This window comes from Poecilia latipinna, unplaced genomic scaffold (genome assembly GCF_001443285.1).
Source record: "Poecilia latipinna isolate Pla-1442-1.1 unplaced genomic scaffold, P_latipinna-1.0 Scaffold187, whole genome shotgun sequence".
Taxonomy (NCBI): domain Eukaryota; kingdom Metazoa; phylum Chordata; class Actinopteri; order Cyprinodontiformes; family Poeciliidae; genus Poecilia; species Poecilia latipinna.
In genome coordinates this window covers 118,305-120,954 of record NW_015112803.1, presented here as the reverse complement: position 1 = coordinate 120,954, position 2,650 = coordinate 118,305, and the positions used below count along the sequence as shown (strand labels likewise).

General features: G+C 37.4%; 1 protein-coding gene across 6 annotated transcripts in view; it reads left to right on the top strand.

Annotated features, from left to right (window-relative positions):
* The window catches only part of sptbn2 (spectrin, beta, non-erythrocytic 2), a 65,546-nt gene that overhangs the window by 32,985 nt on the left and 29,911 nt on the right, over positions 1-2,650 (top strand). For all 6 annotated transcript variants that reach the window (XM_015030592.1, XM_015030590.1, XM_015030589.1 and 3 more), the window contains 3 exons: positions 57-230; positions 412-503; positions 2,165-2,245. In XM_015030592.1, coding sequence (XP_014886078.1) covers positions 57-230; positions 412-503; positions 2,165-2,245 — 347 coding nt within the window. The remainder of the gene's footprint in view (positions 1-56; positions 231-411; positions 504-2,164; positions 2,246-2,650) is intronic.

Here is a 2,650-nt window from a genome sequence, read left to right as displayed (position 1 = left end):
TTTGTTTTTTTTTTTTTTTTGTTTGTTTTTTTTTTTTTTTTTCTTCCCCCTCATAGCCAAAACCCACTAAGGGCCGCATGCGTATCCACTGCCTGGAGAATGTTGACAAAGCTCTGCAGTTTCTCAAGGAGCAAAAGGTCCATCTAGAAAACATGGGATCCCATGATATAGTGGATGGAAATCACCGTCTCACCTTAGGCCTCATATGGACTATAATCCTCCGCTTTCAGGTTAGTGGTTATTTATATTGTAATGTTGTCCTTATGCCAACTTGCACTTCCTCTTTGAAGCTCATAAAACTCTCACTTTCCAAAAAGGTGTTATTGCATACCGATGTAATTACTATAAAATATGCTGCTGAACCTAGAAATTGTAATTTATAAACATCTTGCTATCTTGATTAAATGACAGATCCAAGACATCAGTGTGGAAACGGAAGACAACAAAGAGAAAAAGTCAGCCAAAGATGCCCTTCTGCTTTGGTGCCAAATGAAAACAGCAGGGTAAGAAGCTGACGGCACATATGTCTGGAAGTGTTTTTATATATATATATATATATATATATATATATATATATATATATATATATATATATACACACACACACCTCAGTAAATTAGATTATAATTCAAAGACTAAATTATTTCAGTAATTCAACTAATAAAGTGTAACACTGTTAATTTATGTATAGACAAAGTTAAATTTGTCGATTATGGCTTTTGGCTTATCTATGCGTTTCTCTCGCATTGAGTGTTATGCAAGACTAATTCATTACATGACTGTGCTATGACCTACTCAATCATGTGCGAGTCTGCTGACTCGACAGTTATCCAGCAGTCACTGACATCTTCCTCAAACAGGGAAGCCGAAAAAAGGTCATAGCCAAAGAAGTTAGCATTTCAGAGTGCCGTATCCAAGGATCCAAATGGAAAGTAAAGTGGAGGGAAAAAGGGTAGGAGTAAAAGTTGGAGCAGGAATAACTGCAGCTTTGAGAGGATTGTGAAACAAAACCCATTCTGCAGTTTGGGGAAGATTGATGATGTTTGAACTGTGGCTGAAATCAGAGCCTGGAGCCACCACACACTGATTTATACTTGGTTATGACCGTCACATTCCTTGTGTTAAATTACTCCAGAGAAGAGACATTAGAAGTGCCTTACCTGCGGTAAAGGCCTGGACTTTTGATCACTGCTCCTACTCCACTGAACAAATGTTTGAGGTCCTCTGTGAAGTCTGGACAGTTGATGATGATTTGGGAAGCCATGTGATCTGCTGTGGTCTGCTGGGTTTGTTTTCCTTCCTTAGCACCTTGGCAGACCTGTAGATTGATTACTGTATTGCCATCACATGTGGCTTGTGATTAATTTTCAAGGATTTTCATTGAAACTAGATTATAATTGTAAAAATTAAAAGAACTGAACACTTGAAAAAAGTTGTCATAAAACCGTGACTCATTAGAAGGCCAGCTATGTCCAAGGTGGTGTAGACAGAAAAAATCTGGCAAAAACTCATCACCTTTGGATAATGTCTCTCACCTCATAGATGCAGCTGTTGCACATCTGGCGAGCTCCTTTGGCAACATACAGCTGTGTCCTAACTGCACAAAAAGCATCATCATAGCTCCTCCCTCCCAGTAACTCTAACCATCACTGCTCCCAGCAATACCGATATGTTTCCAACCCTACTATTAGTTTATTTTCTTATTTTTGCAATACTATAGAGCACAGTTTGTATATTTTAAATGACCTTTCTAAGTTACACATTTCTTAGAGCCTGAATGTGCTTAATGTGCTCACACTATACAACAATACTGTTTTAAAGTCTTTCAATTTCTTTTTATTGCCGTCTATATGTACCAGTATATCTCCATGCCTCCATTTGCTTGTCACTTTTCTAGTAATACACCTGAATTTCCCCAGTAAGGGATTAAAAAAAAGGATATTTCTATTCTATTGTTTTTAATGAATCTACATAAGTTTCACTTTGAATTTAATTACTGGAATACATTTACTTTTTGTTGCTAGTCTAAGTAATTAAAATTGACTTGTGTGCTGAATACTTTTACTGTTAGCTTTATTTATTTATTTTTTTTTACATGAAATGTCAGTATGGTATTCTGCCGTGCTGAGCTAATGATTAATGCTTTTTAATCTGACCCCTGCAGATATCCTAATGTCAACATCCACAACTTCACTACCAGCTGGAGAGATGGCCTGGCGTTCAATGCCATCGTGCACAAACACAGGTCAGTGACTCACTGACCTGTGATCCCTGTTTGGCTTGTTTGGCTGAAGAATCTGATCAGTCTATTCTTTTTTTTCTTTTTTTTTTTTACTGGGTGTTATTTCAGATTATCCTCCTACAAATACAATAGACGTTCAATATTTTTGTACTTTGGTGTTCAGGGAAGTGCAGCAGTCAAAGGAGTTTCTTACCACCTTTTCTATTTCAGTATTCTTCCTTTCTGCAGTAGGACTTGGAAGATAGAATAAAATAGGGAGTAAGATGACCCAGATCACAGTCATAACCCACCTATTTTTTTTTTATTTTTTTAGAACCATCCTGGGCTACTCAGTTGTGCACCCTGCTGGTTAAAGGATTTCTAGAGCAGTGTTTTTCAACCACTGTTCCGCGGCACACTAGTGTGCCG